General features: G+C 61.9%; 4 protein-coding genes across 7 annotated transcripts in view; 1 reads left to right on the top strand and 3 right to left on the bottom strand.

Annotated features, from left to right (window-relative positions):
• The window catches only part of LOC115603055 (protein spinster homolog 1-like), a 4382-nt gene extending 1517 nt beyond the window's left edge, over window positions 1-2865 (bottom strand). Inside the window, exons 1-4 of the mRNA XM_030474587.1 lie at window positions 2807-2865; window positions 1334-1583; window positions 1052-1117; window positions 113-269 (exon numbers count right to left, since the gene is read on the bottom strand). Coding sequence (XP_030330447.1) covers window positions 113-269; window positions 1052-1117; window positions 1334-1574 — 464 coding nt within the window. The 5' untranslated portion in view covers window positions 1575-1583; window positions 2807-2865. The remainder of the gene's footprint in view (window positions 1-112; window positions 270-1051; window positions 1118-1333; window positions 1584-2806) is intronic.
• A 318-nt stretch (window positions 2866-3183) lies between these two features.
• LOC115603061 (myosin regulatory light chain 2, skeletal muscle isoform) lies at window positions 3184-8424 on the top strand. Its single transcript, XM_030474605.1, has 7 exons — window positions 3184-3925; window positions 4960-5049; window positions 5425-5500; window positions 6264-6368; window positions 7109-7187; window positions 7325-7373; window positions 7793-8424. The coding sequence occupies exons 1-7, from the start codon at window positions 3581-3583 to the stop codon at window positions 7895-7897; spliced, it is 849 nt and encodes a 282-aa protein (XP_030330465.1). The 5' UTR covers window positions 3184-3580; the 3' UTR covers window positions 7898-8424.
• Window positions 8425-8846: 422 nt separating this feature from the next.
• On the bottom strand, window positions 8847-15107 carry LOC115603058 (transforming growth factor beta-1-induced transcript 1 protein-like). Of its 4 annotated transcripts, none has more exons than XM_030474596.1 (11): window positions 14785-15107; window positions 13595-13662; window positions 13461-13492; window positions 13214-13305; window positions 12360-12453; window positions 12150-12243; window positions 11925-12065; window positions 10832-11005; window positions 10293-10374; window positions 9333-9481; window positions 8847-9249 (listed from the first exon to the last, which is right to left on the bottom strand). In XM_030474596.1, exons 4-11 carry the CDS (start codon window positions 13302-13304, stop codon window positions 9049-9051), a joined length of 1026 nt encoding a protein of 341 aa, XP_030330456.1. In that variant the 5' UTR covers window position 13305; window positions 13461-13492; window positions 13595-13662; window positions 14785-15107; the 3' UTR covers window positions 8847-9048. The 4 variants fall into 4 exon arrangements, with proteins under 4 accessions (XP_030330456.1, XP_030330453.1, XP_030330454.1 ...); XM_030474593.1 differs by lacking the exon at window positions 14785-15107 and adding an exon at window positions 14036-14098; XM_030474594.1 differs by lacking the exon at window positions 14785-15107 and adding an exon at window positions 14036-14098 and having other exon boundaries at window positions 12150-12240.
• ARMC5 (armadillo repeat containing 5) lies at window positions 14320-26255 on the bottom strand. The gene is made up of 7 exons (XM_030474592.1): window positions 25891-26255; window positions 23860-23967; window positions 22299-23154; window positions 20783-21246; window positions 19470-19602; window positions 18324-18624; window positions 14320-17577 (listed from the first exon to the last, which is right to left on the bottom strand). Exons 1-7 carry the CDS (start codon window positions 26165-26167, stop codon window positions 15841-15843), a joined length of 3876 nt encoding a protein of 1291 aa, XP_030330452.1. The 5' UTR covers window positions 26168-26255; the 3' UTR covers window positions 14320-15840.
• Between the last annotated feature and the right edge of the window lie 1480 nt (window positions 26256-27735).

Genomic DNA, 27735 nt, shown 5'->3' with positions numbered 1-27735 from the left:
ACCCCATAGCCACCCATAGCCACCCCAACAGACCCCCATAGACACCCCATAGCGCCCCATAGACACCCCATAGCCACCCATAGCCACCCATAGCCGCCCCATAGCGCCCCACAGCGCCCCACAGCGCCTCACCTGGGGGGGGACGAAGCTCCCGGCCATGGTCGCAGCCGCCCATAGGGCGAGGCCGAGGCTGAGGAGCCGCTTCCGGCTCCTGCGATCCCCCCAATAGCCACAGAGGGGCGCCAGCACCATGTAACTGCCGATGAACACTGTGGGGCAGCCCCATAAGTGTGGGGCGGCCCCATAAGTGTGGGGCGGCCCCATAAGCGCGGAGCGGAGCCGTAAGTGTGGGGCAGGGCCATAGGTATGGGGTGGCCTCATAGCTGTGGGTCAGACCCCTATGTGTGGGGCAGCCGCAGAGCTGTGGGGCAGCCCCATAAATGTGGAGCTGAGCCGTAAGTGTGGGGCAGGGCCGTAAGTATGGGGCGGCCCCATAGCTGTGGGTCAGACCCCTATGTGTGGGGCAGCCCCATAAGTGTGGGGTGGCCCCATAAGTGTGGAGCAGAGCCATAAGTGTGGGGCGGCCCCATAGCTGTGGGTCAGACCCCTATATGTGGGGCAGCCCCAGAGCTGTGGGGCAGCCCCATAAGTGTGGAGCAGAGCCATAAGTGTAGGGCAGGGCCATAAGTATGGGGTGGCCCCATAGCTGTGGGTCAGACCCCTATGTGTGGGGCAGCACCAGAGCTGTGGGGCAGCCCCATAAGTGTGGGGAGGCCCCATAAGTGTGGAGCAGAGCTGTAAGTGTGGGGCAGGGCCATAAGCATGGGGTGGCCCCACAGCTGTGGGTCAGACCCCTATGTGTGGGGCAGCCCCAGAGCTGTGGGGCAGCCCTATAAGCATGGGGTGGCCCCATAGCTGTGCGTCTGCCCCATAAGTGTGAGTCAAACCCATAAGTATGGGTCAGACCCATAAGTGTGGCTCAGCCCCATAGATGTGGCTCAGCCCCATAGCTGTGGGTCAGCCCCACACGTGTGGGGCAGGGGGGTCCCACCTGTCTGCAGGAGCCCGGAGCTGCTGTCGCTGATGCTGAAGAAATCCTCAACGTCGGGGAGGACGCCTGGTGGGGGGGCGGGATGTGGGGCTGCCCCATAGCACCCACAGGGACCCATAGCCACCCTGTGCACCCCATAGTGACCCATAGGGCACCCATAGCCACGCTAGGGCACCCTGTAGGGACCCATAGCCATGCTATGGCACCCCAGAGGGACCCACAGGGCACCCCATAGCGCCCCACCGCCACCCCGCATCCCGCCCCATAGCGCCCCCCAAGTACCAGCCACAGTGAAGCGATCCATGTAGTTGAGGAGGTTGATGTAACAGAGGATGGCGATGCTCAGGCGGGCACCGGGGGGCGCTATGGGGCAGGAGCCATCGCTATGGGGCGCTGTGGGGCAGGAGCCATCGCTATGGGGCGCTGTGGGGCAGGAGCCGTCGCTGTGGGGTGCGGTGGGGCAGGACGGGGCCCCCCCATCGCTGGTGTCATCGGCGCGAAGCAGCTCCGGCCCCGACGCCATGGGGCAGCCCTGGGGGGGACACAAAGGGGGGTTATGGGGCTGCCCCACAGAGACACAGAGAGACCCATAGACCCCCACAGACACCCCATAGACACCCCATAGACCCCCATAGCCCCCCATAGACACGCCATAGAGCCCCGTAGACCCCATAGACACCCCATAGACCCCCATAGACCCCCATAGACACCCCATAGACCCACATAGCACCCCATAGACATGTCATAGACACCCATAGACCCCCATAGAGACACCCCATAGATGCCCACAGACACCCCATAGACCCTTGTAGACACCCCATAGCCACCCCATAGAGCCCCATAGCCCCCCATAGACCCCCATAGACACCCCATAGAGCCCCACAGACCCCTATAGACACCCCATAGACCCCCACAGACACCCCATAGACCCATGTAGCGCCCCATAGACACGCCATAGACACCCATAGACCCCTATAGACACCCCATAGACCCCCACTGGCACTCCAGAGACCCCCATAGACACCCCATAGACTCCCCATAGCCCCCTATTGACACCCCATAGACCCACACAGCGCCCCATAGACCCCCATAGACACACCATAGAGCCCCATAGACCCCTATAGACACCCCATAGACCCCCACAGCGCCCCATAGACCCCCATAGACACCACATAGGCACACCATAGAGCCCCAAAGATCCCCCATAGCCCCCTATTGACACCCCATAGACCCCCACAGCGCCCCATAGACCCCTATAGACACCCCATAGACACCCCACAGCGCCCCATAGACCCCCATAGACACCCCACAGAGCCCCATAGACCCCTATAGACACCCCATAGACCCCCACTGGCACTCCGGAGACCCCCATAGCTACCCCATAGATGCCCACAGACACCCCATAGACCCCGGTAGACACCCCATAGCCACCCCATAGAGCCCCATAGCCCCCCATAGACACCCCATAGCCACCCCATAGAGCCCCATAGCCCCCCATAGACACCACACAGACACACCATAGAGCCCCACAGACCCCCATAGAGACCCATAGCCCCCCACTGACACCCCACAGACCCCTACAGCGCCCCATAGACGCCTATAGACGCCCCACAGCGCCACATAGACCCCTATAGACACCCCATAGAGCCCCATAGACCCGTATAGACGCCCCATAGAGCCCCACTGACCCCTATAGACGCCCCATAGCGCCCCGCTCACGTGACCGTCCCTTCCCCCCCCCATCCCCCCCGTTACCCGCCGGCGAGTCGCTGCCGCCGCGCCCTCACGTGACCGCGGCCCCACGTGACCGCACCCCCCCTACACACACACAAAACCTCTCGTTGCCCCGCCCCTTCCGGCCGGGGAAGGAACCAATCAGGAAGCGCCGTTTGAGGTGGAAACGCGGGATTTAATCGTGATGTCACCGGTGACGTCGCTGCGTGCGGTTCCACCCTGCCCCCCCCTCGTTGTGACGTCACACCCAGCGGTGTCACCGGGGGGCGCAGTTTGTGACGTCACCGCGCTGTGTCTGTGTCGTGCGTCGCCTCCCCCCCCCCCGCCATTCGGCCGGGTTTGGCCCCGCCCCCTCGGCGCTGATTGGCTGGAGAGGGGGGAGTGGGAGGGGCTGGGACTGGCCCCAAGAGCATCAATGGGATCAATGGGATCCACACTGGGATCAATGGGATCCACACTGGGAGCCAGTGTGAGCACTGGGATCCATACTGGGATCAATGTAATCAATGGGATCCATACTGGGAGCACTGGGATCCCGAATGGGATCAATGGGATCCATACTGGGAGCACTGGGATCCATACTGGGATCAATGTCACCAATGGGATCCACACTGGGAGCACTGGGATCCAGATTGGGATCAATGGGATCAATGGGATCCACACTGGGGTCAATGGGATCCACACTGGGAGCACTGGGATCCAGATTGGGATCAATGGGATCAATGGGATCCACACTGGGAGCACTGGGATCCACACTGGGATCCATTGGGAGCACTGAGATCCATACTGGGATCAATGGGATCAATGAGACCCGCACTGGGAGCACTGGGATCCATTGGGAGCACTGGGAGCACTGGGATCGATGGGATCCCCGGGATGTCCCCTTCCCCCCTGCTCCCCTCCCCCTCCCCGCAGCTGCCGTGGGGGGAGGGGCAGCAGGTGCGGGTCCCCCCCCCCCCCCCCTTCCCGTTTCTATTCCCGGTTATTCCCGAGAAAGGGCACGAGGCGCCTCAAGGCGGGGGGAGGGGCGAGGAAGGGGGCGGGGCCCAACCCCCCCGCCCCCCCCCCAAGGGGGGCAATAAAACCCCCCGCGATTGGACGGAGCCTCCATCGACCCCCCCCATCGGCAAGGAGACAATGGTGAGAGCCCGACCCCCCCCGGACCCCCATAGACCCCCACAGACCCCTATAGATACCCCATAGACCCCTATGGACCCCCATGGACCCCTAAAGACACCCCATAGACCCCTATAGACACCCCATAGACCCCTATGGACCCCCATAGATCCCTATAGATACCCCATAGACACCTATAGACACCCTATAGACACCCATAGACCCCCGTAGACCCCGAATAACCCTTATGGGACCCATAGGGACACCCCAAACCCCCCTGGACACCCCCCCGCCACCCCAATGACCCCCATAATCCCCCATTAAAGACCTATAGAGACCCATAGGGACCCCCATAGACGCCCAACCCGCCCAAAAGGAACCCATAGAGACCTATAGAGCCCCACAGTGACCCCCCCAAACCCCCTTGACCCCAATGCCCTCAATGCCCCCTATAACCCCCATAAGGGACCCGCAACCCCCCCCCTTACACCCCCTTAGACCCCACAAACCCCCCTAATAAGGACCCACAGGGACCTATAGAGACCCCATAGAGACCCATAGAGCCCCACAGAGCCAAATAGAGACCCCCTTAGACCCTCCAACCCCCCAAATAGGGACCCATAGCACCCCATAGAGAACCATAGGGCCCCATAGAGCCAAATAGAGACCCATAGGGACCCCTTAGACCCTCCAAACCCCCCAATAGGGACCCACGGAGGCCCCATAGAGCCCCATAGAGACCCCCTTAGACCCTCCAAACCCACAAATAGGGACCCATAGAGCCCCATAGAGAACCCTAGGGCCCCATAGAGCCTAATAGAGACCCATAGGGACCCCTTAGACCCTCCAAACCCCCCAATAGGGACCCATAGAGGCCCCATAGAGAACCCTAAGGCCCCATAGAGCCAAATAGAGACCCATAGGGACCCCTTAGACTGTCCAAACCCCCCAGCAGGGACCCATAGAGCCCCATAAGGACACATAAACACCCCATAGTGCCCCATAGACCCCCATAGACCCCCCCATAGAGCCCCATAAGGACCCAGAGCCCCCCACAGGCCCCCAGGAAGGCGAAGCGCCGCGCGGCCGAGGGCAGCTCCAATGTCTTCTCCATGTTCGACCAGACCCAGATCCAGGAGTTCAAGGAGGTGGGACCCCCCCCTTTAGCCCCGCCCCTTTCCTCTAGCCCCGCCCCTTTCTTTTAACTCTGCCCATTTCCTTTGGCTCCGCCCTCTTTCCTTGGCCCCTTCCCCCTTTTATCCACTCCTTTGGCCCCGCCCCTTTCCATTAACCTGCCCCTTGTGGCCACGCCCCCTGCCTGCTCCCGCCCTCTGATTGGTCCCCGTTCCCTTATTGGCCACGCCTCCCTCCTGACCCCCACCCCACCCCCCCCACCCCCTCCCATTCCCATTAAGCCCAAGGCCTCATTCATGGCCCCAGCCCCCCACGATTGGCCACGCCCCCTGACCGCCCCTGCCCTCTGATTGGTCCCTGCCCTCTCATTGGATCCCCCCCCCCCCCAGGCCTTCACGGTCATTGACCAGAACCGGGATGGGATCATTGATAAGGACGACCTGAGGGAGACCTTTGCCGCCATGGGTAGGGGCGGGGCCACGGGAGGGGGAGTGGCCAATCAGAGGGGCGGGGCTACAGGGGGCGGGGTTTAGGGGTAAGAAGGGGAGGGGCTTAAAGGCAAGGGGAGGGGCTTAGGGAATGGGGTTTGGTGGGAAAGGGGAGGGGCTTAGGCTAGAGGGGAGGGGCTTAATGGAAAGGGGAGGGGCTTAAGGTGAAAGGGAGGGGCTTAAGAGGAAGAGGAGGGGCTAAAAGGGGAGGGGAGGGGCTTGTCTGCGAGGAGGGGGGCTTAGAGAATGGGATCCAATGGGGAAGGGGAGGAGCTTAAGAGGATTAGGCTAGAGGGGAGGGGCTAAAATGGGAGGGGAGGGGCTTAGAGAATGGGATCCAATGGGGAGGGGGGGGTCTTTAGGGGAAGGGGAGGGGCTTAGAGAATGGGATCGAATGGGGAAGGGGAGGGGCTAAGGGGAAGGGGAGTGGTTTATATGGTGGAATCAGAGAAGGGGAGGGGCTTAGAGGAGAGGGGAGGGGCTTAGAGGAGAGGGGAGGGGCTTCAATGGATGGGGTATGGGGAAGGGGAGGGGCTAAAATGGAAGGGGAGGGGCTTAGAGGAGAGGGGCGGGGCTTAAGGGAAGAGGAGGGGCTTCAATGGACAGCTGTGGGAAAGGGGAGGGGCTTAAGGGAAAGGGGAGGGGCTTAGAGGTGGGCGGGTCTTAGTGGTAAGGGGCGGGGCTTCAGCTCAGTTGGGGTATTGGGGAGGGGGCGTGTCCCGCTGAGGCCCCGCCCCCAGGCCGGCTGAACGTGAAGAACGAGGAGCTGGACGCGATGATCAAGGAGGCGTCGGGACCCATCAACTTCACCGTGTTCCTCACCATGTTCGGGGAGAAGCTCAAGGGTGAGCCCCACGGCGACCCACAGCGACCCACTGCGACCCACAGCGACCCACAGCGACCACAGAGCCCCACAGAGCCCCATAGACACCATAGAGACACAGAGAGATCCATAGAGACGCATAGAGACCATGGAGACCATAGAGACCATAGCGACCCATAGCGACCCATAGAGACCCATAGAGACCACAGCAACCACAGAGACCCATAGAGATGCATAGACACCCATAGACTCTTATAGACACCCCATAGACACCCGTAGACGCTGTAGGTACCTGAGTCCACAGACATCACGTATACCCCAATAGAGCCCTATAGGCCCTAGATATGCAATACACCCCATAGACACCCCATAGACCCCTATAAACCTGCATAGACACCCCATAGACACCCCATAGCCCCCCATAGACACCCCATAGACCCCTATAAACCTGCATAGACACCCCATAGACACCAAATAGCCCCCCATAGACACCCCATAGACCCCTATAAACCTGCATAGACACCCCATAGACACCCTTAGAAACCCCATAGACTCCCATAGATACCCCATAGACACCAAATAGCCCCCCATAGACACCCCATAGACCCCTATAAACCTACATAGACACCCTATAGACACCCCATAGACACCCTTAGAAACCCCATAGACTCCCATAGATACCCCATAGGCCCCCATCTACCCCTATAGACCCCCATAGACACCCCATAGCCGCCCATTGACCTCCTGGAACCGGCCAATCAGGTGCTGACCCCGAGGATGTCATCATGGGAGCGTTCAAGGTGCTGGACCCCGATGGGAAGGGATCCATCAAGAAGACCTTGTGAGACATGGGCATGGGATATGGGGTGCAGGGCATGGGATATGGGGTGTGGGAGTGCGGGATATGGGGTGCGGGATATGGGGGTCCAGGGGCCGTGGCCATCTCTAACCCCCACCCCCTTTCCCCCCCCCCCCCAGCCTGGAGGAGCTCCTGACCACCCAGTGTGACCGGTTCACCCCCGAGGAGGTGAGAGACCCCCATTGACCCCACCTGGGTCCCCGTGATGGTCTATGGGGGGTCTATGGGGGGTCTATGATGGTCTATGATGGTCTGGGGGGGTCTATGATGGTCTATGGGGGGGTGTCTATGGGGGGGTCTATAATGGTCTATAGGGGCCCCTATAGGGGGTCTCTGGGGGGGGTCTATAATGACCTATGGGAGGGTCTATGATTGTCTATGAGGGCATCTATAAGGGTCTATAGGGGTCTATGATTGCCTGTGGGGGGTCTATAATGGTCTATGGGGGGTCTATAATGGTCTGTGGGGGGTCTATGGGGGGGTGTCTATGATTATCTATGAGGGGTCTATGGGGGGGGGTGCATGGGGGGGGTCTATGGTGGTCTATAGGGCCCCTATAGGGGTCTCTGACGGCTGTGGGCTCCCAGATCCGGAACATGTGGGCCGCCTTCCCCCCCGACGTGGCCGGCAACGTGGACTACAAGAACATCTGCTACATCATCACGCACGGGGAGGACAAGGAGGGCGAGTGAGGGGGGGACCCCCAACCCCATCGCCGCAGGCACCCCCGGCAGCAGAGACCCCCCATTGCCTCCAATGGGACAGCCCAGACCCACAGATCCCCCCCCATTGGCTCAATGGAACCTCCCGTCCCCTCCCATTGGCTCAATGGAACCTCCCGCCCTCCCCTCATTGGCTCAATGGAACCTCCCGCCCCCCCCATTGGCTCAATGGAACCTCCCGCCCTCCCCTCATTGGCTCAATGGAACCTCCTGCCCTCCCCTCATTGGCTCAATGGAACCTCCCGCCCCCCCGTCATTGGCTCAATGGAACCTCCCGCCCCCCCCATTGGAACATACCAAACCCGAGGGGGGGGGGATCCCTCCAAGCCCCCATTGGTCCTATGGGACCCCCAACACTCAAAGGACCCCCCCAAGAACATGGGGGACCCCCCCCAGACCCCAAAGGGCGCCCATTGGGTCCTATGGAGCCCCCCTTGTTCCTTTGGGCCCCCCAAGTTGGGGTCCCTGTTGCTTGATGGGAATAAATTGACCCTTTTGGAGTCGCCCCATTGATAAAGGGGGGGAAATGGGGGGGGGGGCATTAAGGGATGGGGGAGGACTTGACCCGAAATGGGGACAATTTGACCCAAAAAGGGGAGAATTAGACCCAAAATAGGAGGAATTGATCCAAAATGGGGAGATTTAGACCCAAAATAGGAGGAATTGACCCAAAATGGGGAGATTTAGACCCAAAATAGGAGGAATTGACCCAAAATGGGGAGATTTAGACCCAAAATGGGAGGAATTGACCCCAAATGGGGAGAATGGGACCTTACGGTGGCTGCAATGGGCCCGTTGGTCACCTCTGGGCCCCCCAGCCCCATATTAGACCTCAGAGAAGCCACATCCCCCCGTCTGAAGCCCCCCAACCCCTCTGGAGCACCCTAAAGAGCACCTCAATGAGGACCCAACGCAACGGTTGACCCATAGAACGTTCTCATGATGGTTGCGATGGGCCCATTGGCCATCTATGGGGCAGGCAACCCCATGGGGCACCTTCAACCACCCTGAAGAGCACCTCAATGATGGACCCAACGCAATGATTGACCCATAGAACCTTCTCATGATGGTTGCGATGGGCCCATTGTGCATCTATGGGGCAGGCAGCCCCATGGGGCCCCTCACTGGAGGAGGTGCTGTGCGCAGAGCTGGCAATAGAGCTTCCCGTCGCGCTGCTGTGGGGCAGCCCCACGGAAGGGCTGGAGGCAGAAGGTGCAGCTCCGCTGGGAGAGGGGCTGGGAGCGGGGCTGGGAATGGCGCTCGCACACGGGGCGCCCGTCGGCCTCGAAGAAGGTGCCTCCGGTGATGGGAGCGGAGCATTCCTGGGGGCGGGATGGGGGATACGGGGTGTGGGTGCGGGATATGGGGTGCGGGGCGCGGGGTATTATGGGCTGGCGGCCCTCACCGCGCACACGAAGCACTGGGGGTGCCACAGGCCCTGCAGAGCCGAGATGAACCCCGCCAGGATGGGGCTGGAGCAGCCCCGGCAGCGGCTCCCGAAGAGCTGCCCATAGTCCCGCGGGCAGTACGGGCGCTGCTCCCGCGCCACGAACCCTGCAGCGGGGCACGGGGGGGTGCGGGATATATGGGGTGTGGGATATGGGGTATATGGGGTGTGGGGTGTGGGGTGTGGGGTATATGGGATGCGTGGTTTGGGGTGGGGGATATATGGGGTGTGGGGTATATGGGGTGTGGGATATGGGATATATGGGGTATGGGGTGTGGGATATGGGGTGTGGGGTGTGGGATATGGGGTGGGGGATATATGGGGTGTGGGGTGTGGGATATGGGGTATATGGGATATGGGGTGTGGGATATTGGATATATGGGGAATGGGGTATGGGATATTGGCATATGGGGTATGGGATATTGGCATATGGGGTGTGGGGTATATGGGATGTGGGGTGTGGGATATGGGATATATGGGGTATGGGGTGTGGGGTATATGGGGTGTGGGATGTGGGGTATGGGGAGTGGGGTATGGGATATATGGGATATGGGGTATGGGATATTGGGATATGGGGTGCGGGGTATATGGGTTGTGGGGTGTGGGATATGGGATATATGGGGTGTGGGGTGGGGGATATATGGGGTGTGGGGTATATGGGATGTGGGATATGGGGTGTGAGATACAGGGTATATGGGGTATATGGGATATGGGGTGTAGGGTGTGGGGTATATGGGGTATGGGGTGTGGGGTGTGGGATACGGGGTATATGGGATGTGGGGTGTGGGGTATGGGGTGTGGGATATGGGATATATGGGGTGTGGGATGTGGGGTGTGGGATATTGAGATATGGGGTGTGGGGTGTGGGATATATGGGGTATGGGATATATGGGGTGTGTGGGGCCCGTGGGGCCTGACCCTGCTCCCCCAGCACCCCCCCGCAGTGGGTGCAGCAGAAGTGCTCCGGGTGCCAGGTCTTGTCCAGCGCCGTCACCATTTGCTGCAGGGAGGGGGGGCTCCATCCCATAATGAGCCCGTGACAGCCCCCCATTGCCCCCATAGCGCCCCATTGCCCCCCCATAGGGTCCCATTGTGCCTCCATTGCCCCCCATTGCCCCCCCCAGGGTCCCATTGTGCCCCCATTGCCCCCCTGTTGCCCCCCCATAAGGTCCCATTGCCCCCCCATAGGGTCCCATTACCCCCCATTGCCCCCCATTGCCCCCCCATAAGGTCCCATGTCCCCCCATTGACCCCCCATTGACCCCCGTTGCCCCCCCATAGGGTCCCATTGCCCCCCATTGCCCCCCCATAGGGTCCTATGTCCCCCCATTGCCCCCCATTGCCCTCCCATAGGGTCCTATGTCCCCCCATTACCCCCCATTACCCCCCATTCCCCCCATTGCCCCCACTGACCCCCCATTGCCCCCCGTTGCCCCCCCACGTGACCCGCGGCGCACGTGCAGGATGGGGCGCGCGCAGCCCGCGCACGCCGGCGCGAAGAGGCGCCCGTAGTCCTCCGGGCAGTAGGGGGCGCCGTCCCGCTCGAAGAAGCCGCTCCCGGCCAACGTCTGCCCGCAGGCGGCGCAGCGGAAGTGACGCGGGTGCCACCAGCGCCCCAGCGCCAGCAGCGCCTGCGGGTGGGCGGTACCAATTGGCTGCGCGTCATGGGGGGGGCAACCAATGGGCTCCTCCCTTGGCTCCCATTGGCTGCCACTGGCTCCCATTGATGCCCATTGACACCCATTGATCCCATTGGCTCCCATTGATGCCCATTGGCTCCCATTGATGACCATTGACACCCATTGATCCCATTGGCTCCCACTGATGCCCATTGGCTCCCATTGATGCCCATTGGCTCCCATTGATCCCATTGGCTCCCATTGGCACCCATTGACATCCATTGATCCCCATTGGCACCCTTTGGCTCCCATTGGCACCCATTGACATCCATTGATCCCCGTTGGCACCCTTTGGCTCCCATGGGCACCCATTGACATCCATTGATCCCCATTGGCACCCTTTGGCTCCCATGGGCACCCATTTGCTCCCAGTGGCACCCATTTACTCCTATTGGTTCCCACTGGCTCCCATGGGCACCCATTTGCTCCTATTGACACCCATTGATCCCAATGGCACCCATTTACTCCTATTGGCTCCCATTGGCACCCATAGACACCCATTGACCCCCATTGGTAGCCATTGACATCCATTGGCACCCATTGATCCCACTGACACCCATTGATCCCCATCGATCCCATTGGCACCCACTGACATCCATTGATCCCCATCGATCCCATTGGCACCCAGTGACATCCATTGGCACCCATTGATCCCACGGACACCCATTGATCCCCATCAATCCCAGTGACACCCACTGACCCCCATTGATCCCACTGGCACCCATTGCCCCCCATTGACCCCATTGGCACCCATCGATCCCCACTGCCCCCCCACTGCCCGTGCTGGGGCCATCAATGACCATCTCCATTACGGGGGCACCCCTGGGCCCCGTTGCGGGCTCTGCCCCAAAGAGGCCCCCCCAGACCTCACCTTCCCGGCAATGGGCTTCAGGCAGCCCCCGCACACCCCCTTGTTCCCCATGGGGACCCCTTGTCGGCCCAGGTCCTTCTGCAGCGCCACCAGCATCGAGTCCAGGTTCTCCTCTTGAGGAACCTCCTTACTTGGGGGGCTCTGGGGGGACCAGCGGGTGCGAAAGACACTTATGGGGCTGGAGAAGACAAGGGGGGGACAATGGGGACCCCCCATTGGTCTCACTTGGTGCTGGAGATGGAAGTGGGACAACGAGGCCATCAGCTTGTCCAGCTCTTGGGTGGCTGAAGATGGGGTCACTTGGGGGGGTCCCGACCTGCTTTTGGGGGGGCAAAGAGAAGGCTTTTGGGGTTCCAAGGGGGGGAAACCACCATTTTGGGGTCCAAACCCTCCCATTTTTGGGGTGCAAAGCCCCGGGGTTGGGGTCCTGCTCACCCAGGTGGGGCTGCTCCATCCTTGGTGGCATCTGGTGGGGTCTTCTTCAGCTCCTCAGGGGGCAGCGAGGGGGGGAACCGCGCCAAGAGCTCGTCTATGGGGGGGGGGGGGGAATAAAGTGGGGTTTGGGGTGAATAAAGTGAGTTTTGGGGTGAATAAGGTGGGTTTTGGGGGTCTTCAAGGGGGGTTTTGGGGTCTTCAAGGTGATTTGGGGGTAAATAAGATGGTTTTGGGGGTCTTCAAGGGGGGTTTTGGGGGGAATAAAGCTGGTTTGGGGGTTCTTAAGGTGGTTTTGGGGTCCAAAAGGTGGGGTTGGGATGATTTGAGGGTGATTTGGGGCTGGTTTGGGCCATTTTGGGGTGTTTTGGGGCTGTTTGGGGGTATTTTGGGCCATTTTGGACCGGTTGGGGGGAGTTTTGGGGTGATTGGGGGTGTTTTGGGGGGGTTGAGGTGATTTCAGGTGATTTTGGGCTCTTTTGGGGTGTTTTGGACTATTTTTGGGGATGATTTGGGGGTATTTTGGGCAGTTTTGGGGTGATTTTGGGCAGTTTTGGGGTGATTTTGGAGTATTTTGGGCAGGTTTGGGGTATGTTGGGCAGGTTTGGGGTGATGTGGGGGTATTTTGGGCAGTTTTGGGGTGATTTTTGGGTATTTTGTTCAGTTTTGGGGTGATTTGGGGATATGTTGGGCAGTTTGGGGGTATTTTGGCCAGTTTTGGGGTGATTTTGGCCAGTTTTGGGGTGCTTTGGGGGTATTTTGGGCAGTTTTGGGGTGATTTGGGGCAGCTTTGGGCAGTTTTGGGGTGCTTTTGGGCAGTTTTGGGGTGCTCTGGGGGTATTGGGGTGGTTCGGTACCTGCGATGGAGCTGTGGGTCGCGTTGAGGTCCCGCAGGAGCCGGTCGAGCTCCCCAAGGCCGGGGGGGGGCGGTCGCGGCTTCTGCACCATGCTGGGGGGGGGGGGGCCCACAGCCTGAGCCCCCCATAGACCCCAATGGCACCTCCCGTGCCCCATTGCCCCCATTGCCCCATTCCCCCATTGCCCCCCATTGCCCCATTGCCCCATTGCCCCCATTGCCCCCCATCACCCCCATTGCCCCCCTACCTGTAGAGCTGCTCCTTGTCACCTTCAGGCACCTGGATACCAGCACATTGAGGGTTAATGGGACATAGTGAGGTCCCCACCCCCCATATCCGCACCCCACACCCCACCCCCCACACCCGCACCCCACTCCCCACCTTTCCGTGGGGCGGGGGCTCCAGGCTCAGGTGGGACGTTGTTGTCTCCAGGTCGGCCAAGAGGGCATCTGAGGGCAGCGTCCAGAGATCCAGCCCCATGGATCCAGCCCTATGGCCCCAGCCCCTGCCCCATAGCCCCAGCCCTATGGCCCCAGCCCTATGGATCCATCCCATAACCCATAGCCCCATTCCCTACCCCATAGCCCCATCCCTATGGCCCCAGCCCCATAGCCCCATCCCTATGGATCCATCCCTATGGCCCCAGCCCCTACCCCATAGCCCCATCCCTATGGCCCCATCCCTACCCCACGGCCCCATCCCCATGGCCCCATCCCTATGGATCCATCCCCATGGCCCCATCCCTATGGATCCATCCCCTACCCCATAGCCCTATCCCATGGCCCCATCCCTACCCGACGGCCCCATCCCTATGGCTCCTACCCAGGTCCTCCATGGCCGGAGCCCTTATTCCCCCCGCTCCCCCCCCCTTCCCCCCCCCCGGTGACATCATCGCCCGCGGGGCCCCTCCATGCCCTTATATGGAAGTGTCCGGAATGTTGGGATCGGGCCAGGAAAAGGGCGGGAAGAGGCCGGAAGTGGTTGGGAATGGGGGGGGGGGGTGTCCCACCATTGGGATCTATGGCCTATGGGGGGAGGGAGGGAGAGCCCTGGGTCTAGGGGCTATAGGGGCGGCCGGACCCTATGGAATCAATGGGACCCAGGAGCATCGTCTCCCACCTCCTTTATTGTGGCTCCAGCGTTACAACCGCGGCCCCAAAACCCCATGAAATGCACCCAAAACGTGGCCCCCCCCCACCATGGGGGTCCTATAGGGGTCCCAAAGGGCCTTATAGGGATCCCAAAGGGCCTTATGGGGGTCCTCAACATCTTAATGGAGGTCCTATAGGGCCTCAAAGGGGACCTAATGGCACTATGGGTGTCCCCAAGGCCCCTATAGGGGTCGCCAAGGTCTTTATGGGGGTCCTATAGGGCCCCTATAGGGGTCGCCAAGGTCCTTAGGGAGTCCTATAGGTCCTTATGGGGGTCCCCAAGGTCCTTCCTCTTCCCCACCCCCAGCCACGGGGTCTCCCAGGGGTCCCATTGACCTCCATGTCCCCACCACCCATCAAAGGGGCGCCCCATAGGCCCCACTGAAGGTCCATATAGGGTCCCTCTATAGGTCCCATCACCTCCGGGGCTCCAGGCAAGGCCTTCAGAGGGGTCCCTTCGTGTCCATGGCTTCCCCTATGGGCTCCCCAAGCTCCATGGAGGGGTCCTCGGAGGGGAAGGCTCCTTGGGGGGGCCCACAGGAGACCCCCACGTCACGGGCCATGGTCCTCAGGTCCTCCTGGGGGTCCCCATGGGCCTCGATGTCTCCATAAGGGACCCCCAAGTCATCTTCCATGTCCCTTAGGTCCCTATGGGGGTCCTTGAGGTCCTCATGGGGGTCCTGGAGCTCTCCAAGGTCCTTAGACGTGACCCCCAAGTCATCTTCCATGCGCTTGAGGGCCTCACGGGGGTCTCCAAGGTCATCTTCCATGTCCCTTAGGTCTCCATGGGGGTCCTCGAGGCCCATATGGGGGTTCCTCAGGTCCCTATGGAGGTCTTTGAGGGCCATATGGGGGTCTCCAAAGTCATCTTCCATGTCCCTTAGGTCCCTAGGGGGGGCCTTGAGGTCCTTATGGGGGTTCCTAAGGTCCTTATGGAGGTGCTTGAGATGCATATGGGGATCCTTGAGGTCCTTATAGGGGTCTCCGAAGTCATCTTCCATGTCCCTTAGGTCCCTATGGGGGTCCTTGAGGTCCTTATGGGGGTTCCTTAGGTCTCTATGGAGATCTTTGAGGTCCATATGGGGGTCATTGAGGTCCTTATGGAGATCTTCGAGGTCCATATGGGGGTCACTGAGGTGCTCATGGGGGTCCTTGACGTCCTTATGGAGATCTTTGAGGTCCATACGGGGGTCATTGAGGTCCTCATGGAGATCCTTGAGGTCCATATGGGGGTCATTGAGGTCCCCATGGAGATCTTTGAGGTGCTCATGGGGGTCATTGAGGTCCATATAGGGGTCATTGAAGTCCTCAAGGGGGTCATTGAAGTCCTCATGGAGATCTTCGAGGTCCATATGGGGGTCATTGAGGTCCATATGGGGGTCATTGAGATCCATATGGGGCTCACTGAGGTCCTCATGGGGGTCCCGGAGCTCCCCAAGGTCCTTACACGCGACCCCCAACTCCTCTCCCAAGCCCTCAGGGTCCTCCTGGGGGTCCCGGCTCTCCCCATAGCCCCCCCCCCTCCCCCTCCAGCTCAGCCCCCCACCCCGCCGCGGGCTCCATGAGCAGGGGGTCCCCGTCCCCCCAGCCCCCCATGTCCCCCTCCCCCGCGCCCCTTATGGCGCCCATGAGCGCGGCGGCCAGGCGCCGGGGGCAGCGGGCGCAGCGGCGCACGGCAGCCAGGCGCCGCGCCACGCGCCGCGGCGGCCCCCGCAGCAGCAGCGCGCAGGCCCGCAGCGCCAGCGGGGCCGAGCCCCAGCGCTCCGCCGCGGCCCACAGCGCGGCCGGCGCCCCCCGCGCCGCCGCCGCCACCGTGCGCTCGAACAGGCCGCGCTGCGGCAGCAGGAAGCGGCGCGCCAGCGCGGCGGCGGCGCCGGCGGCAGCGGGCGGCACCGGCGCTGCCAGCAGCGGGCAGCGGCGGCAGCCGTGCAGGAAGTGCAGCAGCAGCAGCAGCGGCAGGCGGGGGGCGCCGGCCAAGGAGACCTCCCGCTGCCGGGCCTCCAGGAAGGGACCCAGCAGCATCGCCCGCAGCACCGGGGAGGAGGCGGCCAGCGCCGAGCGCCACGCCGGGATGGCGGGGGGGAGGCCGCCCGGCAGCAGGAGGAGGTCGTGGGGGGCTTGGGAGTAAGGGCAGGGGGCGGGGGGGGCTGGAGCGGGGGGGGAGAAGGTCGGAGATGGGGTGGAACCTGGCGGAGATGGGGTGGGAGAGGCTGGAGATGGGTTAGAACAGGTTGGAGATGGGTTGGGGGACATCAGACATGGGGTGGGAGAGGCTGGAGATGGGTTAGAACAGGTTGGAGATGGGTTGGGGGACATCAGACATGGGGTGGGAGAGGCTGGAGGTGGCTTGGAGGACACTGGATATGGGTTAGAACAGGTTGGAGATGGGGTGGAGAAGGTTGGCGGTGGGTTGGGAGAGGTTGGAGGTGGCTTGGAGCTCAGGAATAGGGTGGGACATGGGTTCGAGAAGGTTGGAGATGGATTGGGAGAGGCTGGAAATGGGTTGGAAGTCACCACGCATGGGTTGGAAGGGGCTGGAGATGGGTTGGAAGACACTGGATATGGGTTAGAACAGGTTGGAGATGGGTTGGGAGAGGCTGGAGGTGGGTTGGAACCTGTTGGAGGTGGGTTGGAGGACATTGGATATGGATTAGAACAGGTTGGAGATGGGTTGGGAGAGGTTGGAGATGGGTTGGAGGACATTGGACATGGGTTGGAAGGGGTTGGAGATGGGTTGGAACCTGTTGGAGATGGGTTAGAGAAGGTTGGAGATGGGTTGGAGCTTAGGAATGGGGTGGGAGATGGGTTGGAACAGGTTGGAGATGGGTTGGAGGACATTGGATATGGGTTGGAAGGGGTTGGAGATGGGTTGGAACCTGTTGGAGGTGGGTTGGAGGACATTGGATATGGGTTGGAAGAGGCTGGAGGTGGGTTGGAGCTCAGGAATGGGGTGGGAGATGGGTTGGGAGAGGGTTTGGAGCTTGGGACTGGGGTGGAAGAGGCTGGAGGTGGGTTGGGAGAGGCTGGACGTGGGTCAGAAGAGCTTGGCCACGGGCTGGAGCCCCCCGTGCCCCCACAGGGAGGGGAGGAGGCCGGGGGGGCGCCGTGGGGCAGAGGGGACAGCAATGGGGGCAGCTGGGCCAGGACGTCCGCTTGGGGGGCGGCCTCTGGCTCCGCCGGGCCCCACAGCTCCTCGCCGGCCCCATTGGGCACCTATGGGGGAGCAGGCGGGGGGTTGGAGACCATCCAGGGGGGTCTATGGGGTGTCTATGGGGGTCTATGGCCATCTATGGGGTGTCTATGGGGGTCCCTGGGGTGTCTATGGGGAGTCTACATGGCTCTATGGGGTGTCTTCAGGTGTCTATGGGGAGCCTATGGGCATCTATGGGGCGTCTATGGGGTGTCTACGTGGGTATATGGGTGCCTACGGGGCACTCTATGGGGTGTCTATTGGTGTCTATATGGATCTATGGGGTGTCTATGGGTGTCCATGGGGTGTCTATGGTGTCCATGGGGATCTATGGGGTGTCTATGGGGGTCAATGGGGTATCTTTGGGGCTCTATGGGGAGTCTATTGGTGTCTATGGGGCATCTATGGGGTATCTATGTGGGTCTATGGGGGTCTATGGGGCATCTATGGGGGGTCTATGCCATCTATGGGGTATCTATGAGGATCTATGGGGCATCTATGGGGATCTATGGGGTGTCTATGGGGGTCAATAGGGTATCTTTGGGGCTCTATGGGGAGTCTATTGGTGTCTATGGGGCATCTATGGGGTATCTATGTGGGTCTATGGGGGTCTATGGGGCATCTATGGGGGGTCTATGCCATCTATGGGGTATCTATGAGGATCTATGGGGCATCTATGGGGGCTCCATGCCATCTATGGGGCACCTATGGAGCTCAATGCTGTGCCCATGGGGTATCTATGGGGCACGCGCCCCACACCAGCCCCTACCTCAACCTCCAGAGCATCCTCCGGCTGCGCTGCCGCGGCCAGCACCCGCCTTGGCGTGTCCTCCGCGTGTCCAGGCATGTCCTTGGCGTGCGCAGACGTGTCCTCGGCGTGCGCAGACGTGTCCTTGGCGTGCGCAGACGTGTCCTTGGCGTGTGCGCGCAGCAGGGCGATGGCGTCGGCGGCGTAGAGCAGGAAGGCCGGGGGGGGCTCGAAGGGGGACGCGGGGCCCTGGGCCACGGCCGAGAGCAGCAGCGCCACGGCCCCCCCGCCCCACAGCAGCTCGTGCGCCGGCGACGAGGGCCTGGACACGCCAAGCACACGCCAGCGTCATGCCAACGTCATGCTAAGGGGGAAGGGGGGAGGGGGGCAGGTGGGGAGGGCAATGGGGGGGGTCTGGGGGGGGTTATAGGGGGTGGCGATGGGGGTCTGGGGGGGGTCTAGGGGGGGTCTGTGGCAGCTATGGGGTGTCTATGGGGTGTCTATGGGGTTTAGGGGGGTCTGCGGGGAGTGGGGTGGTGTTTATGGGGGGCTATGGGGATCTATGGGGTATCAATGGGGTATCATTGGGTGTCTATGGGGTATCATTGAGTGTCTATGGGGATCTATAGGGTGTCAATGGGTGTCTATGGGATCTATGGGGTGCCTATGGGGTACCAATAGGTGTCAACGGGTATTTACAGGTATCCATGGGGCTCTATGGGGTATCTATAGGTGTCTATGGGGTATCTATAGATGCCTATGGGGCTCTATGGGGTGTCTATGGGTCTCTATGGGTCTCTATGGGGCCTCTGTGGGTCTCTATGGGGGCTCTATGGGTCTCTATGGGTCTCTGTGGGGCTCTGTGGGGCTCTATGGGTCTCTATGGGGCTCCGCGGTACCTGGCGAGCAGCGGCAGTGCAGTCGCACATGCCAGTGGATGTCTATGGGTCTCTATGGGTCTCTATGGGGTGTCTATGGGGCTCTATGGGGCTCTGTGGGGCTCTGTGGGTACCTGGCGAGCAGCGGCAGTGCAGTGGCACACGCCAGTGGGTGTCTATGGGGCTCTATGGGGTGTCTATGGGGTGCCTATGGCTCTCTATGGGTGTCTATGGGTCTCTATGGGTCTCTGTGGGGGCTCTATGGGTGTCTATGGGTGTCTGTGGGTACCTGGCGAGCAGCGGCAGCGCAGTGGCACACGCCAGCCGCGTGGGGGCGCTCCCGCAGCGCAGCATGTGCGTGAGGAGCCCGACGCCGAAGGGAGCCGCGGCCACGGCGGCCACGGTGCGGAGCAGCGCCTCGCCTGCGGGGCACGGGCACCCATGGGCGCCTCTGCAGCGCCCCGGCGCGCCCCATACCCCCCCATACCCCCCATAGCCCCTCTGTAACCCGCCATAGCCCCCCATAGCCCCTCTATACCCCCCACAGCCCTTCTATAACCCCCATAGCCCCTCTATAACCCCCATAGCCCCGCAATTCCCATCCATATCCCCCCCATATCCCCTATATCTCCCCCATTCCCACCCACCGCCCATATCCCCCTCTAACTTCTCTATATATCCTCCCAATTCCCCCCTATACCCCCCATAGCGCTCTATATCCCCCCCAAAACCACTCCATAGCCCCCTATACCCCTCCAAAGCCCCCTACATCCTCTTATAACCCCCTATAACCCCCATATCCCTCCAAACCCACCCCATATCCCCTCTATAACCCCCCATACACCCCTATACCCCCCCATAGCGCTCTATATCCCCCCAAAACCACCCTATACCCCTCCAAACCCCCCCCAATACCCCCCCATATCCCCTCTATACTCCTCCATACCTCCTCTATATTCCTCTATACCCCCCCATAGCCCCCTATACCCCTCCAAACCCTCCCTATATCCCCCTATACCCCCCATATCCCCTCTATAACCCCCCATATCCCCCCTATATTCCCCCAAACCCCCCCCATATCCCCTCTATAACCCCCATATCCCCCCTATACCCCCCCATATCCCCCCAAACCCACCTCATATCCCCTCTATAACCCCCCATACCCCTCCAAACCCCCCTATACACCCCCTATACCCCCCAAACCCCCACATCTCCTCTACAAACCCCCATACCCCCCCATATCCCCCCATACCCCCCCATATCCCCTCTATAACCCTCCAGATCTCCCCTATATCCCCCCAAACCCACCCCATATCCCTTCTATAACCCCCCATACCCCCGCTATACCCCCCCATATCCCCCCCTACCCCCCCAAACCCCCCCATATCCCCCCTATACCCCCCCATATCCCCCCCTACCCCCCAAACCCCCCATAACCCCCATATCCCCCCAAACCCCCCCCATAACCCCTCTATAACCCCCCATATCCCCCAAACCCCCCCATATCCCCTCTATACCCCCCAAACCCCCCCCATATCTCCTCTATAACCCCCCACACCCCCCCTATACCCCCCCGTACCCTCCCCGTCCCCCCCCACTCACCGGTCTCCCTGAGCCTCTCCCTCCTCTCCGCTCCCCACGCCTCCGGGGCCCCCCCCGCCCCCCCCGGGGGGTCGCGGCCGCAGGGGGGGGCCACCCCAAGCACCAGCCAGGAGCGGAGCAGAGAGGGCACGAAGCCCCTGACGAGCACCCCCAGGAACGGGGGGTACCCCAAGAGGTGCTGCAGCAGCCTCTGCAGCACGGGGGGGGGCGCCGGGACCCCCGCCAGGTACCGCAGGAGGCCCCGCAGCACCGGGGGGGCGACCAGCGCCCTGCTGGGCTCCGCCAGGAAGGTGAAGCGCGCCAGCAGCAGCAGGACGGGGGCGTCGGGGTGCCGGGGGTCCCCGTAGCACCGCCCCTGCGGCAGCGCCAGCGGCGCCAGCGGGGGGGCGGCGGCGGCGGCCGCGGGGGGGGGCGAGCGCGGCGGAGAGGGCGGCGGGGACAGCGACTCCGAGAGCAGCCACGACCTGCCGAGGGACGAGACACACGTCAGGAGCCAGCAGGGACCACGTAAAGGTCTCAAAGAACCATCAAGAACCACCTATAGCGGCTAAAGAACTCATCAGAGCTCATTAGGAACCATCTAAAACCAACTAAAGGTCTCAAAGAACCACCAAGAACCATCTAAAGGGGCTGAAGGACCATCAAGAAGCATCTAAAGGGGCTGAAGGACCCATCAGAACCCAACAGAACCCATCAGGAACCATCTAAAGGAGCTGAAGGACCATCAAGAAGCATCTAAAGGGGCTGAAGGACCCATCAGAACCCAACGGAACCCATCAGAACCCATCAGGAACCATCAGGAACCAACTAAAGGAGCTGAAGGACCATCAAGAAGCATCTAAAGGGGCTGAAGGACCCATCAGAACCCAACAGAACCCATCAGAACCCATCAGGAACCATCAGGAACCAACTAAAGGAGCTGAAGGACCATCAAGAAGCATCTAAAGTGGCTGAAGGACCCATCAGAACCCATCAGAACCAATCAAGAACCATCTATAGGGGATAAACAACCATCAAGAACCATCTAAAGGGGCTGAAGGACCCATCAGAACCCAACAGAACCCATCAGAACCCATCAGGAACCATCAGGAACCAACTAAAGGAGCTGAAGGACCATCAAGAAGCATCTAAAGGGGCTGAAGGACCCATCAGAACCCATCAGAACCAATCAAGAACCATCTATAGGGGATAAACAACCATCAAGAACCATCTAAAGGGGCGGAAGGACCCATCAGAACCCATTAAGAACCATCTATAGTGACTAAAGAACCCACAAGAACTCATCAGGAACCATCTAAAACCAACTAAAGGTCCCAAAGAACCATCAAGAAGCACCTAAAGGGCCTAAAGAACCACCAAGAACCATCCAAAGCGGGTAAAGAACCATCAGGAACCCTCCCACCACATCCTGCCCCTCATCCCACCATCTCCAAACGCCATCCCACCATGTCCTACATCCATCCCAACCCCATCCCACCACCTCCATCCATCCCCCCATCTCCGCCCCCCCGCTCACCTGAGCCCCCTGAAGCTCCCCGTGGCCGCCTTGTGCTGCTCCACCACGTCCCGGGGCTGGTCGCAGGACGCGGCGGCTTCATCCTCCTCCTCCTCCTCCTCCTCCTCCTCCTCCTCCTCCTCCTCGCCGCGGCGCTCCCGGCCTCTCCCCTTCTTCGCCGGCGCGGCCTCGCGCTGCTCGGCGCGGGCGCGCAGCACGTCGGCGAGCAGCGGCACGGCGCCGTGCGCCTCCATGGCCAGCAGCGCCTCGTGGTCGTAGGCGAAGGCGGCCAGGGCGAGCAGCAGCCGGGGCCGGCAGGCCTTGGCGCGGGGCTCCGCCAGCAGCCGCAGCAGCAGCTCCAGGCCGCCGGCCGAGCGGATGCGCAGCCGGTTCACGGCCTCCCGCGCCAGCAGGCAGAGCGCGCGGACGGCGCCGCAGCCGCGGAGGCTGCCGGCGGCGCCCAGCGCCCGCCTCACCTCGTCCAGCACGGGCTCCACGGCGCCGGCGGCGCCCAGCGCGGGCCGCAGGGTGGCCTGGGCGCAGGCGTTGCCGATGGCGCCCAGCGCCGGGTGCCGGTGGTCGCGGCGCCGGTGGCGGGCCAGGGCGGCCAGGGCCGGCAGCGCCGGGCGCAGGTCGCGCAGCGCCGGGCCGGGCTCGGCCGTGAGCCCCCGCAGGGCGCGCGCCAGGGCGGGCGCCGCGGGGTGCGCGGGGGCCAGCCCCGCCAGGCGCAGCGCCAGGGCCCGCACGGCGCCGGCGCGGGCCAGGGCGCGCCGCGGCGCCGGGTGCGAGGCCAGGATGCGCAGCGCCCGCGCCGCGCTGTGCAGGCACGAGGCGCCGCGGCAGCCCCCCGCCAGGCGCACCAGCAGCGGCGCCGCTCCTGCGGGGGACGGAGCAGTCAGTGGCCTGCACGGGCACGGCGGGCGCCACAGACCTGCCTATGGGCGCTACGGGGACCCTCAGGGGTGCTATAGAGGTGCTCAGGGGCACTACAGGCACATGTAGGCATTAGAGAGACGGTTATGGGTGCTATAGAGACACTTATGGGTGCTATAGGGACACTTATGGGTGCTATAGGGACACTTATGGTGCTATAAGGACGCTTAGGGGGCTTATACGGATGCTTAGGGGCACTATAGGGACACTTAGGGGCGCTATGGAGGCACTTAGGGGTGCTACAGGGACATTCAGGAGCACTATAGGGACACTTAAGGGCGCTATAGGGACACTTATGGACCTGAGGAACCCACCCAGGGACCCCACAGCCCCCCATAGCCCCCCCCCCGAACCCCATAGCCCCCCATACCCCCCCCAGCCCCCCATAGTGCCCCCCCCAGGCACCCCATAGCCCCCCACAGCCCCCCCCCAGGCACCCATAGCCCCCCATAGTGCCCCCCCAGGCACCCCAGAGCCCCCCATAGCCCCCACCCAGACACCCCATACCCCCCCCCAGCCCCCCATAGTGCCCCCCCCAGGCACCCCACAGCCCCCCATAGCCCCCACCCAGACACCCCATACCCCCCCCCATACCCCCCCCAGGCACCCCACAGCCCCCCCAGCCCCACCGCGGGCCCCTGGGGCTCACCCGCCTCGAGGACGTCGCGGGCCCCGTCGGGCTCCAGCGCCAGGTTGGCGAGCGCCCGCGCCACCCGGTTGTGCACGCTCTCGGGGCCGGGGGACGACAGCAGCGCCACTGCGGGGGGGCAACGGGGCATCGGGGGCATCAGTGGGGGGGCAATGGGGGGCAATGGGGCATCAATGGGGGCATTGGGGGGGGCAATGGGGGCATCAATGGGGGCATCAGTGGGGAGCAATGGGGGGCATCAATGGGGGCATCAGTGGGGGCATCGGTGGGGAGCAATGGGGGGCAATGGGGGCATCAATGGGGGGAGCAATGGGGGGGCAATGGGGGCATTGGGGGGTGCATCAGTGGGGGGCAATGGGGGCATCAATGGGAGGATCAGTGGGGGGCAATGGGACCCACGTTACCCCTTTTCCCCCCCATTCCCCCCCTTTTTCCCCCCTTTTCCCCCCATTTCCCCCCTTTTCTCCCATTGCCCCCTTTTCCCCCCATTTTACCCCATTGCCCCCTCTATTTACCCCCATTTTAACTCCTTCTCCACCATTCTTACCCTATTCCCCCCTTTCCCACCCATTTTCCACTCATTTTCCCCTTTTTACCCCTATTTCTCCCCTTTCCCCCCCCATTTCCCCCTTCCCCCTCTATTTACTCCCATTTTACCCCCCTTTTCCCACATTTCTCCTCTTTTCCCCCTCTATTCCCCCTCTTTTCACCCATTTCCCCTCTATTTCCCCCATTTCCCCCCATTCCCCTCCTTTTTACCCCATTTCCCCCTCGATTCCTCCCTTTTCCCCCTATTTCCCCCCATTCCTGTTCTATTTCCCCTCTTTTCCCCATTCCCTCCATTTCTGTTCTATTCAGCCCCATTTATCCCCCCATTCCCCCTCTATGACCCCCTTTTCCACCCACTTTACCCCATTTCCCCCCTTCCCGCCCTATTTCTCCCCATTCCTTCCCTTCTCCCCACATTTAACCCCCTTCCTCCCTTTTCCCCTCTATTTCCCCCCATTTCTCCCCCCCTTCCCCCTCTATTTACCCCCTTTTCCCCATGGCCCCCCATTTCCCTTCTATTCCCCCCCATTTCTCCCCTATTTCTCCCCCTTTTCCACCCTCTTTCCCCTCTATTTCCCCCATTCCCCCCATTTCTCTTCTATTTAGCCCCATTGCCCCCTTTTCGCCCATATTTCTCCCGTTTTTCTCCCAATTACCCCCTATTTCTCCCCCTTTTCTGCCCTTTTCCCCCTATTTCTCCCCCATTTCCCCTCTATTCCCCCATTTCCCTTCTATTTAGCCCCATTTCCCCCCTATTCTTCCCATTCCCCCCCTTTCTCTCCTATTCACCCCATTCCTCCCTTTTCCCCCATTCCCCCTCTTATTCTCCCCATTCCCCCCCTTTCCCCCCCATTTCTCTTCTATTTTACCCCAGTTCCCCCTTTTCCCCCCTATTTCTCACCCTATTCTCCCCATTCCCCTTCTATTTAGCCCCATTTATCCCCCCATTCCCCCTCTATTCCTCCTTCCCCACCCAATTCTCCCCATTCCCCTTCATTTCCTTTCTATTTAGCCCCATTTCCCCCCTTTCCCCCTTATTCTGCCCATTCCCTTCCTTTTCCCCCCATTTCCCTTCTATTTAGCCCCATTCCCCCCCCATTTCCCCATTTCCGTTCTATTTAGCACCAGTTCCCCCTTTTCCCCTTATTTCTTCCCCTTTTCCCCCTATTTCTCCCTTTTCCCCCCATTCCCCCCCTTTCCCCCCTATTTCTCCCCCTTTTCCCCCTATTTCCCCCCATTCCCCTTCTATTTGGCCCCATTAATCCCCCCATTCCCCCTCTATCCCCCCCTTTTCCCTTCTATTTAGCCCCAGTTCCTCCTTTTCCCCCTATTTCTCCCCCCTTCCCCCCCATTTCCCCCCTTTCTCCTCTATTTCTCCCCCCTTTCCCCCCTATTTCTCCCCCTTTCCCCCCTATTTCCCCCCCCATTCCTCCTCTATCCCCCCCATTCCCCCCCTTTCCCCCCGTCCCCGCGGGCTCTGACCGAGGCCGGGCACGGCGCCGAGCGCCCTGGCCTGCCGGCGGCAGCCGCTCTCGGTGCAGAGGTTCGCGAGCACGCTCAGCGCCAGCTCCAGGCGGCGCCGCGGCCGCTCCGGGCCCAGCAGCTCCAGCAGCGGCCCGAGCCCGCCGCGCTCCCGGAAGCGAGCGGCGCCGCCGGGGCCCCGCGTGTGCCGCGCCCGCAGCGCCCACAGCGCCCGCGACAGCCCCGGCTCGGCCGCGGCGCGAACCGCCTCCACGCACCAGCCCAGCGGCTCCGACATCGCGACCGGCTGTCGCGACAGAGCGCGGGGAGGGGGGGGGGGTGAGGGAGGGAGGAGGAGGGAGGGGGGGAAGGAGAGAGAAGGGACGCCGCGCGCGCGGGGTGGCGGGAAAGGGGCGGGGCGAAGGGAGGGACGGGATTGGGTGGGGGAAAGGAGGGGCGGGGCGAAGGGAGAAGGAAGGGGATTGGGTGGGAGGAGGGAAGGGCGGGGCTAAGGGAGGGAAGGGGAACACGGGATTGGATGGGAGAAGGGACGGGGGGGGGCGAAGGGAGAAGGAAGGGGATTGGATGTGAGGAGAGAGGGGCGGGGCTAAGGGAGGGAGGGGGAACACGGGATTGGATGGGAGAAGGGACGGGAGGGGGGGCTAAGGGAGGAGGAAGGGGATTGGGGGAAGGAGAGGGCATGGGCCAATGGGAGGAGAAGGGCGGGGCGAATAGAGGGAGGGGGAACAGGGGATTGGGTGGGAGGAGGGAGGGGTTAAAAGGAAGGGACGGGATTGGGTGGAAGGAGGGAGGGGAGGGGTTAAGGGAGAAGGAAGGGGATTGGGTGGGAGGAGGGAGGGGCGGGGTAAGGGACGGAGAGGGAACATGGGATTGGATGGGAGAAGGGACGGGCGGAGGGGGACTAAGAGAGGAGGAAGGGGATTGGATGAGAGGAGGGAGGGGCGGGGCGAAGGGAGGAGGGACGGGATTGGCTGGGAGACGAGAGGGGCGGGATGAAGGGAGGGAGAGGGAACACGGGATTGGATGGGAGAAGGGACGGAGGAATTAAGGAAGGGACGGGATTGGTTGAGAGAAGGGAGGGGCGGGGTTAAGGGAGGAGGAAGGGGATTGGGGGAGAGGGGAAGGGACAGGCCAATGGGAGGGGAAGGGCAGGATGAAGGGAGGGAGGAGGGAGGGGATTGGATGGGAGATGGGGGTGAGGGTGGGACGGGATTGGGTGAAGGGGAAGAGATGGGCGGGGCTAAGGGAGGAGGAAGGGGATTGGGTGAAGGAGAGGGAACGGGCCAATGGGAGGGGCGGGATCCAATGGGAAGAGCCCCATTGGGGGACACGGGGATCATGGGGGGGGGGGCGATTGGTCTCAATGGCGACAATAAAGGTGGTGATGGAGGGGACATCGGGGGGGTTGGGTCATTTTGGGGTCCTTGAGCCCCCTTTTGGGGCCATTGAGTCCCTTCTGGGGTCCCTTTTGGGGTCCCTGAGACCTATTTTGGGGCCCCTTGAGACCATTGGGGGTCCCTAGGGCCCATTTGGGGGTTCTTGAGCCCCATTTTGGGGTCATTGAGAGTCATTTTGGGGTCCCTGGGCCCCATTTTGGGCTCCCTTGGGTGGGTTTTGGGCTCTTTGGGGGCCATTTGGAGTCCCTGAAGCCCATTTTCGGGTTCTTGAGCCCCATTTTGGGGTCCTTTGAGGCCATTTGGGGTCCCTGAGCCCCATTTGATGGTCCCTGGAGGGCTTTTGGGGTGTCACGCTCCTTACGCGTGTCCCAAGCCTCACACGTGTGTGGGTCGCGGCACCTACATGCGTGTCCATGTGCACATCCCTTCGCACACGCGTGTGCCACGT

Source organism: Strigops habroptila, unplaced genomic scaffold (assembly GCF_004027225.2).
Source record: "Strigops habroptila isolate Jane unplaced genomic scaffold, bStrHab1.2.pri NW_022045606.1_ctg1, whole genome shotgun sequence".
NCBI lineage: Eukaryota > Metazoa > Chordata > Aves > Psittaciformes > Psittacidae > Strigops > Strigops habroptila.
The sequence above is the reverse complement of the archived record's forward strand: the minus strand, read 5'-3'. Positions and strand labels throughout refer to the sequence as shown.